Below are 14,146 nucleotides of genomic sequence, written 5' to 3' on the forward strand. Positions count from 1 at the left end.
CTTTCACAGAGTAAGATTCATAAAGTGAAAATGAGGCTATACTTGGAGTACGTGACAAAATAACATGTATCAATTAGGTTTTTCCAGAGGACTGACCCACATCTAGACATCTGTTTTGCATTGTAGCTTATTATTGATGTTTTGAGAAAGAATAGTAGTTAGTGCCTTAACACTTGAGAAGTTAAAGTGTTTTATGTTGTGACCAGTTTTGGGGCTAATTATTTTGTTTTCTTCAAATTATTTGGATTTCAAGTTTGTTTTTCCTGGAAATACTAGTGCTCTAAATTAATTCTTAGACAAGGACAGTTATCAAAATTTATAAAGAATTCAAACACTGGAATATTATTTTCTGTGATTCAACAAAGAACTGTTGATACATCAGTACAATGCTGACTACAGCATATGTCAGCACCTTCCTTTTGGATTTCAATGGGATTTGAACTCAGCTTCGTTAGGACTTTCTTGGATTATTTTTGGATTCGATTTGTCAAACCATAAGTTCTTTTTCTCAATTTTACCTTGTTTTTCTAGGGAAATAAATTGATTGTTAAGTTTTACAAAGCTTGTTGTCTTCACCTTTTTCTTGTTACATATTGTAAGAGCATAAACACGTGACAGAATCCACAAATTTGAATTGACTCTTTTACTGATATGTTCAGTCCATGATAGGTTATTATCTATCAAAACACCAAGTAGTCTATCATGACAGACCATGTGCAAATTTGTATTCTTCCATGTCAGACATAGTTCATCTCTAGATTTGTCCTTTTTTGCCATGTTGAGATAAGTAATGTTTTAGTTTTACCAGTATTTACCACCATGCCACTGCATGTGCACCAGTTGTCCAGTTTGTTTAGGGCATCCTGTAAAGAAATTTCTAGTTCATGCTTTGTGTTTTGGATGTCTGACAATGCTGTGTCATCTGCATAGAGATTTGTAGATGATATTGAGCCCCTTAAGCAAAAGTGTTGTCATTAATAAATAAAATAAATAGTAATGGACCTTGAATTGAGCCTTGTGGTACTCCATATCTAATTGTTCCAGGTTCAGACAGAACATTATTTATACAAACATGCTGTGTTCTCTCCCTTGAGTATGGGGTAAACCATCTTACTGTGCTTTCAGCACATTGGTAGATTTTCAGTTTCTTCAAAAGATTTCATGATCCACCATGTCAATAGCTTTCCTGAAATCTACCAATACAGATCCTATTATTCTATCTTGGTCAAGTGCTTGAAGCCATTTATCAGTTAGGGAGATCAAGGCAGTCTCACATGAATGTTTCTGTCTAAAGCCTAATTGATTAGGGTGTAACAGCAAGTGTTTGGTTAAATATGACATGAATGAGTCATGGACACGTTTTTCAATAAATTTTGACAAGTTTGGTAGTACTGAGATTGGCTGGTAGTTATCAGCATCATCCTTAGAACCAGATTTGTGAATAGGAGTTACTTTTGCAGTTTTCCATATTTTGGGGACAGATGAGGTTGCAATACTTAACTGATTATGAATGTTATGCTATCTACAATAACAGAGGCAGAAGATTTAATGAGTCATGGACCAATTTGATCAAGTCCTGTAGCTTTCTTAGTATGAAGTTCACTGAGACATTTTTTAACAAAGTTTTTTGATACTGGTGGGATAGAGAAACATACCTCCTTAGAGATTTTGCTGCTGCAGAACTTTTCAGTTCATTAAAGTTGTTTTTTTATCACTGGTTCTTTTAACTTTGTGGTAATGTTGGTGAAAAAAATCATTGAAATCATCTGCAATGTCAGTGTCATCAGTGATTTACCAGAAGTGAGTGAATTTTGTCTGATCTTTATCGGTTCCTCCAGATTCCATTAAGAACTGGGCAGAAAATGTGAAATACAACACAAAAATGTGTGTGATTGATGGTAATTATGCCATATTTATGCCAAGGGAAACCTTACATCATTAGAACATTCGGAATCCTGAAACACGTGATAACCACACTAAGTCCAAGGAAAAGAAAGATATTCCAAATTATGGAAGTATTTAAGGCATCAGATTGAGATCATGTTCCTTTTGTCGTAAGGTTAACTGGAGTAGTTCACCCTGAACTGGGGACAAGTGTCAGGGAAACAGATAGGAATTAAAAAATAGCAGCTAATGCTATTAAAAGGGTTAAATACTAGCTATGCTATTCATGATCTGCTCCGTGGCTTCTTGTATTTCAAAAGAGAGGAAAAAAATTTTTTACAATGTTAATTTTACTACTACTTAATTTTGGAAATTTCTTTAATTGACATGAAGATAACTGTACATGATGGATACATGATTGAATGAAAAATACAGGAATTATTTAAACTCAGTTGACAATGGACATTACTGTACATAAAGACGTGAAGCAGTCCAAAATCCAAAGCATATGAATATAAATAATGAAATCAAATTTTGAAAAATGGGAAAAATTCGTACTCGTTTACTCTTGTTCACACATGTAAAGCACTTAAAGTCATTTGTTATCTCAATATGGAAATGGGACTGCTTACCACCAAGTAACAGAAAATGGCAATAACATTATACGACAATTGTATTTATGTGCATGTAAACAACACACTATTAAACTGAAAATACATATTATACAAAATATAAAGTGTGAACAGAAATCTGTATACCAGTTTAACTGTTGTTTGCTTTTTCTATGCCTGTCCTATATATTTATATTGTGTGAATCATTGATAAATTTTAATGTGAAATTCATATGTTGCTCTTAAGACTATTAACAAACTGGCTATACTTGACTCTGTACACAGGTGACCTCTGAATGTGGTTCTTGAACAAATACCATGCACCAAACAACATTATTATTGCTATCATTTCAGATCAGGAGCATAATCTCATATTCAAAGAATTCACAATATAAATTTATCGTAAGTAAATTCTGGTGGAAAAGGGTTCTCTTTCTTTAACAACTTCTCCAAGCTTTCCCATGGTATATTTTTCATGTAGTATATTTTAGCTTTATATATATATATATATATATATATATATATATATATATATATATATATATGAGGCAGACAGCTCAGACAGTTGTGTATTATGGCTGGAGTTTGCTCTCTTATTTCACACCAAAGCCCATTAAAGAAAGTGTAAAACAAAATATTTACTAGTCACCTTTGTTTTAAGATCTGTGGTGCCTTTTATATGGAAACACTGCTTGCATCATGCATTTATGATCAAATGTGGACAAGTTTTCATCCTCTGTGTTTGTTCTTGCAGACTTTTTTTATAGCAATCCATGAAAATTGAACCAACAGAATATTTTGAATCAAAAAGTGACTGTAGTGTTGGTCCATTATCAAATTTTTTTGGTTAGATTTAACTTAATGAATGAATGCCAGTTGATATTTTCATCATAAACAATGATGGATATTATAATGAACATGTTATATATACAGATACCCGTTTTTCTTGGACCACAATGCATTTTATCTAAATGGATTTATGCTGACTTTTTCAAACTATGATAAGACTGCAGTGGCTTTTGAAAAAGCATTGAATACAATAATTACATTCCACTTAACAGACAAAAATGTCTGAAAGTTGAATGTTATTGTTTTGCATTATGTATAATATGGGGCAACAGCCTGCCATGATCTTGGTCACCAAACTATGATCATGTTTAAATACCAATATATATATAAATAGGTCAAAGTGCAAAATAAGGCATACTTGTACATGAATTCACATAATTGGTATTTACTTAAATGATGCCTTTCTCAGGAAAATTATTGTTGGGAAAAAAACCACTTCATCTGCATAGCTGATACACTCAAACTACCACTTTCAGTTTTTTGAACCAGTTTGTTTAGGAAATATCTGGCCACTGATTGTGGAAAGCAGGTGACTGTTTAATACAAAACTTTTAATGAGGAAATTTCATTGGAGAAATGGAGATAGCCACTGAGACCTGGTGACCACAGATAAAGGTCACTGTTAACACAGGGTTGTCTGTACTGAAAACTGTATTTTGTATCTTACATTTTGTACCAATAATTCCAATTAATTGTCCATGAACTATTGACAAATATAATTGTAAATCCATTCAGTCTGAATGCTTCACATACAGCTATTTATACCTTTATTTCCATTAGTATCTCGCTTGTGATTTTTAAGTTTTTTTTTTTAAATAAAAAAAATGTTCTACAAACTCGGAACACATGTAATACTACTTGAATTACATACAAATAATTTAGGAGCTACAATAGCTCAGTGCTTAGAGTGCCAGACTGGTGACCCAAAGGGTTTTTGTTTGAATCCTATAATCAGTTCAGCATGGATTGGCTATTGTGATCTGTCCTAGGGCAACCTAGTTGTGTTCCTGTACTGCAAACAAATATATGAATAATGCAATTATTTCTGGACAGAATTTTGAAATTCCTCCTATTTTTACAAAATAATCAATGTGTCATATGGAAACTAGTGATGTTATTATACATTTCCACTGCAATTTATCATAGATATGGCAGTTAGATATTGGCAAAACCCAAAGATTGGTGGTATTGTATAGATTTGACATACCACCCCTACCAATGTTGCTGTGTCCTTAGTATTAACAAATTTTAACAAATGCATATTTGTCTGATAAAGGCATAGGTCTGTGGAAAGAAACTGGAATACCTACCCTGGCCCTACATTAATTGCCAATTTGGACTGCTCTAAAACATTATAAACTTTGAGATATTATTATTATGGCAGTATCATAAAAAGTAATGATATCATGATACAAGTTTAGGCTGACAATAATATTAATAATGGAAACAATATTTAAATATCAACTGCATATAGATTTATATGTTAACTTATCTCCCATTGGGATTATGTGAATGGATCTAGATATAGACAAGAAATTGGTGAATATACTCCACCCCCCCCACCCATTGATACAGTTACTAAATTACAAGAAAATTAAGGTAAAAAAAAAAATATCTGAAGGATGGCTGACCAAATAAAATTTAACTTTTTCTTTAAACTTCTGCATCTAGGTGCACAAGAAAAACACGTGGAATGCTAAAGCAAACAGTGTGTTTGTTTTAATCAGAAAATGTATATCTACAATCAACTGTACACATTTTAAACTGAACACACTAAATATTAAAGTCTCTATCATGCTGTCTGTTCCAATATGAAGCTCCTTGTCAATGCATTTAACTCCTGTAGAGAATAATCTTCTGGCATAGGTAGTCCGCTAATAACAGAGGCTAGCAATCTGCAAATAGATATAGTGTTCCAAACATTAACAAAGTTTTAAATAAAAGGAATTTTGAAAAAATTTCATTAATTTTTAACATGGTGAGTAGCTTTAATTTCAGTTGTAATGTTTAACAGTGAAAGTTTTATCACACTTGATCTTTTATCATGGCCTACTGATCTGGAAAAGAAGGATTTGTTTCACAATTACTATAGATTAACTGACAATATCTCTTTGATGTTGAGAATTTAGAGATATATTTACAGCTGTTATGGTAGAGATTGCACCAATTAAAGAGGTTAGATTCAAACAAAGAACAGAACCATGTATAACTACTGACATTTTGGAAAATGTTAAATACAAGGATTAGTTTTGAAAAATAAAAGTAAAGCTGCTGTTTATAGAAAAGTTTGCAATTTAGAGAGGCACAATTTAATTATTTTGGTAACAAAGCTGAAGAGAACAAAATCAACCAAAGAAATTATGGCAACAAACAGATGATGTTACTTGGTTACAGTTCTAAAGCAAAAGATAAGGCTAATAGTCCCTGTAGTATTGTAATGCAAATTATTTTAATACCTTCTTCACTAATATCTTCATCTACTATCATGGAGAAATTAACACATCTTGAAGCACATTTACAGCAGGATCAACAATTCTTACTTCTTACAAAGTTTTCCAGGGCAAGAAATAATAACATACTCCAATTTCAACCTGTGAGGATTTTGGTTATGAAAAATTGAATAATCATCATCTATGTAAAAGCACAGGCCCTGAAAATATCCCAGTAAGATTTATAAAAGAAGGCACAGTGATTTGAAGATTCCAGTTACTAGTATTGCTGAACATGTCTGTATCAAGTGGCATTGTGCCCGATGAACTGACATTAGCTTGAGTTAGACCTCTTTACAACAAGGGTAGTAAGGCTGATGGAAACAATTACAAGCCTGTTAGTATACTCAGTAATTGTGTCCAAGATTCTAGAAAAAGCACGTTTATTCTTAACTTGAAAACTTCTTAACTTAAAATAAGCCAGATTTTTGCAGCATGTACTCTACTGCTACTTTTTGATTAATGTTCAGATGTCCAAAGGTTTCTATATTAGAATGATCATGCTAAATTTAGAAAAAGTGTTAGGCACAGTGAATGATATATTTCGAGAGAGAAAAATTAGGATTAGGGGTTACATCTGTTGAATATTTGATATCATATCTAAGAAACAGACAAGAAATTGTCCGTGTTAACAATACAGTATCCAGACCTTTGACAATGTACCACGGGCTAGTAGTTTAGGACCTATTCTATTTTTTAAGGTAACTAGCACTGTCTTTTAGCTTTAATTACATGCAGATGACAATGTTATCATGTTTTCTCATCAGAATCCTGATTTGAGTTTTTAAAAAGTGTGGGAAAGAACTAGAATTTTGCAACTTGACTCACTGACAACAAACTGCCATTACAGAAAGCATCCTATTTGGCTTTTAGTGGGGAGATAAAAAATACTGAGAATTCAAAGTAACCTGTGACGGCCACATAGTCAATTCTCAAAGGTATATTAAATATTCATGTCTCCAAACTTAAACTTACTCTCTGGTTAATGCATAGTCAATAACATACTAAGAAAAGGAAATGCTAGGTTAAAGTTTCTCTTGAAACAGGGTCACTGTTTATCACTAAAAATTAGAAGTAAAAAAAACTGAGAAAAAAGATTATGTTCTGCTCTAATAGTGTATTTGTGAATTTTCCTGTTCTTTATGGAATGCAGGAATTCACAACAAAAAAAATCTCGACAAATGCAATAAAACTGTAAGATTTATAACCTTAAATCCAAATCAAGAAACAGCATAAACTTGAGAAAATAAAAATGGTACAATTGGATGATAGAGTAAAAAAAATGAAGACCCATTGATGCTCATAAATTTTATGAGAAATGTCCATCAGACGTGCGCAAAAGATTTGTGAAAATTGCATGCATGTCAATATGACAGCCTGTTTAGGGAAGGCAGAAATACCAATATTTTCAAGAAGGCCACCATAGCAACCATGCCTGATGTCTACTAGGCACCATTTTAGTCTGGTACCTTGCAGACCTGTGTGCCATGTTTTATGACATTTCTTGAAGAAGTTCAGGGGGAATAGCAATAACAAATGTGCTACAAGATGGATCCCAGACTACATACCATTACCTAAGCTCCTCCAATCTTTGACTAGCAGAGATATAATCTTGGCCCTGCAATCTGTCACTACTGTACACTGTGAAGCACAGATTTGGCCACTACAAGAACTATCTAAACTGAAGTCACAAAAAGGAAATATCATATGCCAAAGAAAATTAAAATTTAAAAAAAAAAATATGGGGGTAGGTGGGGGAATAATGGGCTACAATATATAGAACATCTACCTTGCTGAGGGTTGTGCATGCCCTGTGCTTCTCAAAAGTACAGCTGCTTTCTTTGCCATTTCTGACTGACATAACCTGCATAAGAGACATCAGCATTAAACAATTTGAAGAATGTCTTACAAATACGAGTCAGTAATGAATAAAATACATAGTTAAAAGAATAACAAAAACAACAATACTGACCATTTAAATGTTTTTCATTTACATTTAATACCATATAAACTTGCTTATAAGAAGACTCCAACTGCAAACTGCACAGACCCAGATCTGCCATTGTATAATGCACCAGCAGATCTTGGTTTGTGCAGTTTGTTAGGAGTAATCAGTAGAATAAACAACAGAGACCCTGATCTGCAGGTGCAATGGCAGATCAGGATCTTTGTTGTTTACAGTTTTACTCGACTTATAAGCATGTACAGACAGTAATTGTTGTTGTTGTAGGGTTTAATGCCATTTTTCAGCACAAGATAGGCTATACATGGCGGCCAGTATAAATGGAGGAAGAACCTGGGAAAACACCCGGAAAGAACCACCGACCCACGAGAAGCTACTGGCAAGCTTACTCACATACCCAAACTGGCTGAACACGAGACTTGAACCCAAGCAGACAGAGGTGAGATGTCAATGATCTGTGACGGTGTGTGATTTAGACCACTCAGCCACTCAGTGCCCCCAGACAGTAATTATCTGACCATAATTAGATTGAAGACAAAAATGCTAAGTAAAAAGAACATCCAATAAGAAGGCCTCAACCGATATTTGTATCAGTATTGCTATAACCTGACATCATGTAAAGCTAACGATATCACAGTCTAAAATCTCTGAAATCGTCACAATAAGTGCATTCAGATTACTGAGGTAATTTTCTCTGGAATCGAAGAAAAGCACCAAAAACCACACACTGGTTGATAACAGTATTGGATATTCCCAGTACCAAACTTAAAAAGTCTTGGCATGTTGAGAAACATAAACATACAGATTTCAACTGCAAAACAAAATGAAATAATTAAAAATGGAAAATGATAAAACCTATTTTAAGAAACCATTATATTTTATTATATAAATGCACCGATTTTATGCTAAAAATGTTTCAACATTGCTTTGAGGACTGCACTAGGTTATCAACACTAATGACTTTATTTCATTCTTTATAACGATGACTCCTGAGGTAAGTTGGCAAGTGAATTACGGACTATTCTGAGCCCAGATGAAGAAAATACAATCAACTGCTTAGTCTGGCTAATGGTTTCCTGAAACCTACCAGTAGATTTACATACAACAAACTAGTTGCTAATGACAGGTAATCTCTTAAAAATTTCACTTGCATGCAAGATTTCAATTTATTTTCAGCCCCCCCACCCCCACCTGAGCACCCACGTATGCCAACAATATTACTTTGGTCCAGAGGATGTTGAGATAAATGGGTAGTACTGTATTATGAAAAGGCACAATTTTTTTTGAAATTGGCAACAAAATATTGAGGTTGGCAATTTTTTGGGTGACAACTGTTTTAAAGCCAGCGCCATCCCTGCTATTCACAACTTATCAAATTATACCTGTCTCTCGAGTTCCTACACTGAATGCTGCCCACTCTTAGACAGAGATTCTTCAACTCTTCCTGCAATCTATCCATTTCACGGGCATCAGTTTTGCCAGACTGAAAATTAATTAGAGGAATATTATATTATTCGATATACACCAATGTTATGACAAAAATTTACATTCTGATTGAAACTATAAATTCTAGCCATCTTGTTGGACCATCTAAAGTTGCAACTGGGATTTATGTTTATATGCTTTTAAAACACAAAAGATATATATATATATATATATATATATATATATATATATATATATATATATATATATATATATGAAATAAAAAAGTTGATTATAACTCCATTATATTTTGTTTAAAAACCCTTTTACATTGCCAAGTGAACTAAACACAATAGAATTTGTTGTTGTACATAACACAGTCAAGAATAGCTTCTTTCAAAAGTTTCCAATTCAGCCCTTTCAACACCAAGCTGATAGAAGCAAACACCCATTCGGTGAGAGAGTGATAACTCAATTCCCATCACCTATCCTTTAAATATGACTTCAAATACAACCCTTAAATAATAATTTGATTAAAACCTTTACTCAATTATTTTTTCAAATGTTTCATTTTTTCATACAGAACACTTTCACCATCTTAGCAGCTTTGAATATTACAATTTCTGGCATTTGTCACTTTGAGAGGAATGAGAATTTGAATTTGACTGGAAAAACAAAAGGTCTGCAGAACATGACATCATATGAGTGAACATGACCTTGTATCAGTGCCTATCAGATCTGAGTGAGCATGATCTTGAATTGGTGCCTATCAGACCAAATTATTTGTATGTAGATATAGATTTTAATCAGAAAGTTAACTAATGCAAGAAGAAACCGTGTCCTGAGCTTTACTGCTTACCTGTTTGATTTTGTCCTGGGCATTACAAAGGTTGATGTAGTCTAAAAATATCAGCCCCCCTCTGCGCCAATCTTGAATTGTTTCACAGCGTGAGGGAGGGGTAGACAACTCTACCAGAAACTTCAACAAATAGTCATAATTCTCTGTAATTGAAAATAATAATGAACATTGTTAGAAACTATGGCTACTCTTCTAACCCCAGCCACATACCATAAAGTCCAACTATGACATTGTGGTCATTATATTCTCCATTTTGCACTGTTGCAACCAAAATAAAGCAGCCTACGAAGTAAGCAAGCACGAGGTTAGTCCATTACCTGCTGATTCTTGATCTTGGGTTAGAAGATATAACCCTAACTACAATATCCAACAAGACCCCTTGAAAATGTACATTATTCTACTAAACTGCATCCCTCAATCTCAAGAGAGCATTTCAGAAGTTGGGCAGAAACAAAATGAAGAGTCCTAAGCTGGCTTGACATCATCCAATCTGGATAACTGATGCTGTTCTTGTAGGGTTTACTGCCATTTTTCAGCACACGATATTCTATTCATGGCAGCCAGTGCATTTGGTGGATGAAGAACCTGGTAAACAACCCCTAAGGAAAACCACCAACCCATGGAAAGCTACTGGCAAGCTTTCTCACATACTCACTTTTGCTGAACTTGAGATATTAACCCATGTGGACAGAGTTAAGATGTCGGTAACTGGTAAAGGCGAATGCTTTAGACTACTTGGCCACCTGGGGCCCCTCTGGAAAGCCGAAGTATGTCAGCTTGTGAATGCAAATTTGCACACATATTTGCTACCTTGTTAATATTAGTACCACTTGTCTACCTTCTTAGACCTTATACACAAGCATTCTTTTTAGTAAATTATATTTCTCCCAGAATATCTGCTCAGTTAAACTCTGGAAAAACAAACTCCACTGTATCCCAATTCCAGCTTTCCAGACAAGATAAAAGAATTCATCTTTTCCGATTATATACCATTTCGACAAAGAAAAAAACTCTTAACCATTACCTCCCTTTACAATTGCAAGGTGGCTACCTATCAACCAGATGTTTACCAGTGCTACGCCGAGTGAGGCATCTATTAGGATGCTTGCATTTGCTGGTAGGTGTGTGAGGGTTTTATAGTAATGTGATTGGGTAAGTATTCTTGGAAAAACATAAGTAAGCAAAAGATTTGCTTCCTTATTTGAATACATTTCTAGATCACATTAATTAATGGTAATAGGAGGAAATACAGAGCATTGTACATGTACCACAGGCACCATTGGCAGGAAGGATGGCTCTATTCACCATATCTCTACAAGTTTGACAATCCATATAATGCAGACATGAGGGAAATGTACAAGATTCAGATTGGTTATAAATTCCATAAACTGATGGACAAAACACAGGGATGGGCAATGGCTGGATTCTACTTCAATTCACAAGAAAACTATGATGATTCAAAAGGTATAGGAGATTGTTTCTGCCCTTATGGATAACAGAACTTACCATGTTTTTGGAGATTGTCCAAATACACTGCTGTTGTCAGAGAGGAAGTCAACTGTAAAGAACGATGATACAATCCTTTGGTAAAGACACAAGGGTTGATATATAAACCAAACAGAAGAATTCTAAATTGGTAAACTTTGACATTACAAGCAAACCTAAGAAACCTTCTTGATGTCGGGTGAATAGGAACATGGAAGTAGACATCTGTGAGATCGAGATACTCATCCATTTGGATGGAGAGCTATATAGATCTGTCTCTATCTCGAACCTTGGTAGAAGATAAAGTTTGCTGAGACAAGACAGGTCTATGATCAGCCTCAACATGCCATTGGCCTTTCTGGTAAGAACATCTATGAGAAGAGACCTCCTTTTCATACAATATCCACTTCCTATTTGTTGATGAACGACTATCTTCTGCTGAAGAATATTCTTTCTTCCCCTGATCTGATGGCACATCCATTAGATGGGGAGAGGAAGAAAGATGATGGATTAGATAGACCAATCCGAAAAACCTCCAAAGTTACTTGTATCAATTCCTTTTCTGGAAATATGTTGATCCAACAAAATCATAACTGCAGGAGTATGGCTTTCCTATAGTCCTTCCATTGTGGTAAGGATGGTTAGTTTTTAAAATGAGAATATGCATGGAGTGGCGAGTTGGAGGGTAGTTCTTCAGTTGCCTGCCTCTGAACTTTATCAGCTGTGCCCCCAAATAGCAATAGTGAACCAAATGGAGTTATCTTTGAAGCCAGAGCACGATACAGCTTTAGTGATGTGGCGTGCAAACATGCATCATGATGTAAGTCAAGATTGGCAGAGGCAGTCAATGCATTCACCAATGAATGGTGAACTGCTCTGTTTGATGACCATGCAGTTCAGGCCATTGACTCCCCAGCAAGTTGGATGGCTGATTTTTCCACCAGTTGGAAAATTGCCAGGAGGTAAAATCCAACATCAAAGACATGGCAACAGTGTTTCAAACCCATTTCAGTCTGGCAAGAAACACATTTTACTCACTTCCCAAATAAACAGGGTATACATGTTAACTGCTAAAAAAATTTCTTCTTTTCGAATGCTGGGAGTTCAGTAAAGTATGCAGTGGACTGTGTCTTGTACTAGTGTGATGAAAACGGCATCTGGCTCTCAGAACACAAATCCTTAGCATTCCCTGGTCACATACATCCAGACAGCCTACGAATAATCTTCTTGACTTTTGTTGACTGGGGAAGCAGCGGTGGTAGGTGGCAGAGGGTATTCCAAAGCTGCCAGCACAAGGTATATCCCCATGGTTGGATTGGAGTAGGGCTGTTATTCAGTAGTACCTGTTCATGGTCTGCATTCATTTCAGGAAAACCATTCCCCGTGGCAAAGGTTAACACAATGCATAGTTGCCACCTGTGCAGACAGTAGTCCGGTTGGTGCTGGCTGTTCTGTGGGCATGGATGGACTGATGGATAAATTCCATCACCAAAATCTCGGTCATAATAGTTTATGTAGCCTTATGCATGGTGAGTTGAATGGATCTATTACTAAGATTCTTATAATTGTATTTGTATGCAGTCATAGAGATGTTAGAACAAAAAGATTTATCATTAAGAATTCCATAATTGTAGAGATGAAGCCACAGACCTGGCAAGATGGATATATCTATCATTAAGATTCCTGTAATTGTATATAGCCATAGCATGGTAGGATGGAAAGATCTATTGCTAAGATCTCCATGATTATGGAAGGATGAAATCGTAGGCCTGGTGAAATGACTTGATCTTTCAGTAAGATCCCTGTAATTGTATACAGCCATAGCATGGTAGGATGGAAAGATCTATTGCTAAGTTCTCCATAATTATGGAAAGATGAAATCGTAGGCCTGGTGAGATAACTTGATCTTTCAGTAAGATTCTCCTGATTAAGACAACTAGACTGGCTGGATGACTGACTCAGCTGGTTGGATGATTGTGGTCAGCTCCAGACAGTGATATGGTAATATGGGATGGCTCTGTTGATAACCTCACGCACCTAGACTTACAGATCCAAAGACCATGTTCAGACATGGGGAATTATGCCACTTGAGCTGCCTAAAAATGGGGGTACACTCCACCATGATATCATAATTACATGTAGGAATTTAAAATTTGTGTCATTGTCACCCTCTTTCTTTGCACTGGATGACTTTGCAATGCTATAGTCCATATACTCTAAGACCATATTGTGCACATTTTGCACAGTATAGGTTAAGTACATTTTCACATACAAGGAATGACTTGTGTGTGTCTTCCTTGGCCTTAAACTTGTTGCATTTATTACACTTTGTCAACAGGTTTTACAGAAATAACATGATACAAGAAAACACAAAAAAAAAAAGTAGAATGCAGCGTATTAAAAAGTCACTAAAACACCGATCACTAATTGGGTGAGCAAGCAATAGGCAGTGTATGTAAAACTGTGAATAACAACATGCATTAATGATAGTGTGTTTTACCATGTGGTCTAAAATTGACCAAGTCTGAGAAAATGAAAAGAATATTAATCCAAGTTCTTTTATGGATTGTTTGATTTTAAC

The 14,146-nt window shown here is 35.0% G+C and overlaps 1 protein-coding gene across 4 annotated transcripts in view; it reads right to left on the minus strand.

Moving 5' to 3' along the window:
• Positions 1-2,244: 2,244 nt before the first annotated feature.
• LOC149796582 (nuclear pore complex protein Nup98-Nup96-like) overlaps positions 2,245-14,146 on the minus strand; it is a 142,300-nt gene continuing 130,398 nt past the window's right edge. For all 4 annotated transcript variants that reach the window (XM_089961300.1, XM_089961298.1, XM_089961299.1 and 1 more), the window contains exons 37-40: positions 10,081-10,223; positions 9,179-9,279; positions 7,623-7,697; positions 2,245-5,239 (exon numbers count right to left, since the gene is read on the minus strand). In XM_089961300.1, coding sequence (XP_089817426.1) covers positions 5,137-5,239; positions 7,623-7,697; positions 9,179-9,279; positions 10,081-10,223 — 422 coding nt within the window. In that variant the 3' untranslated portion in view covers positions 2,245-5,136. The remainder of the gene's footprint in view (positions 5,240-7,622; positions 7,698-9,178; positions 9,280-10,080; positions 10,224-14,146) is intronic.

This window comes from Sinohyriopsis cumingii, chromosome 6 (genome assembly GCF_028554795.1).
Source record: "Sinohyriopsis cumingii isolate HCF-2022 chromosome 6, ASM2855479v2, whole genome shotgun sequence".
Classification (NCBI taxonomy): Eukaryota; Metazoa; Mollusca; class Bivalvia; order Unionida; family Unionidae; genus Sinohyriopsis; species Sinohyriopsis cumingii.